General features: G+C 62.0%; 1 protein-coding gene across 1 annotated transcript in view; it reads right to left on the bottom strand.

The window, feature by feature from the left end:
* Window positions 1-337, bottom strand: part of LOC104082178 (glycosyltransferase-like protein LARGE2) — a gene marked incomplete at its 5' end in the record, with an annotated part of 4485 nt that overhangs the window by 2603 nt on the left and 1545 nt on the right. The window contains 1 exon segment of the mRNA XM_009585195.1: window positions 67-336. Coding sequence (XP_009583490.1) covers window positions 67-336 — 270 coding nt within the window.

The raw sequence follows: 337 nt of genomic DNA, 5'->3' as shown, positions 1-337 counted from the left end.
GCCAGCCGAGCCCAGTTCAGGGAGGAGCAGGAGGAATTGCTGCTCCCAGCTTGGGGTGTTGCTCCTCACTGCAAAGCGCTGGCGTGAGGGTGAGGAACCCATGTTTCGAGATCCCTGGTAGCTGCCAAGCTGTGGAGCCACCCCAGAGGAGTGGAGGTGGGATCCGACCTCCCACCAGCCTCACCAGCAAGTACCTGTCCATGGAGAGCTGGGCCACGAGGGTGACATCGGTGGGGTTGGGAAGGGCCAAGAACTCGTACTGCAGGAAGAACAGGTGGATGCGGTGCTGCGTGAGGTGCTGCCGGCGGAAATCGTAGCAGGGATCGTCCTCGTCCAA

This window comes from Fulmarus glacialis, unplaced genomic scaffold (genome assembly GCF_000690835.1).
Source record: "Fulmarus glacialis isolate BGI_N327 unplaced genomic scaffold, ASM69083v1 scaffold27389, whole genome shotgun sequence".
NCBI classification, from domain to species: Eukaryota; Metazoa; Chordata; class Aves; order Procellariiformes; family Procellariidae; genus Fulmarus; species Fulmarus glacialis.
Note: the sequence above shows the minus strand (reverse complement) of the source record. Positions and strands in the feature narration are given on the sequence as shown.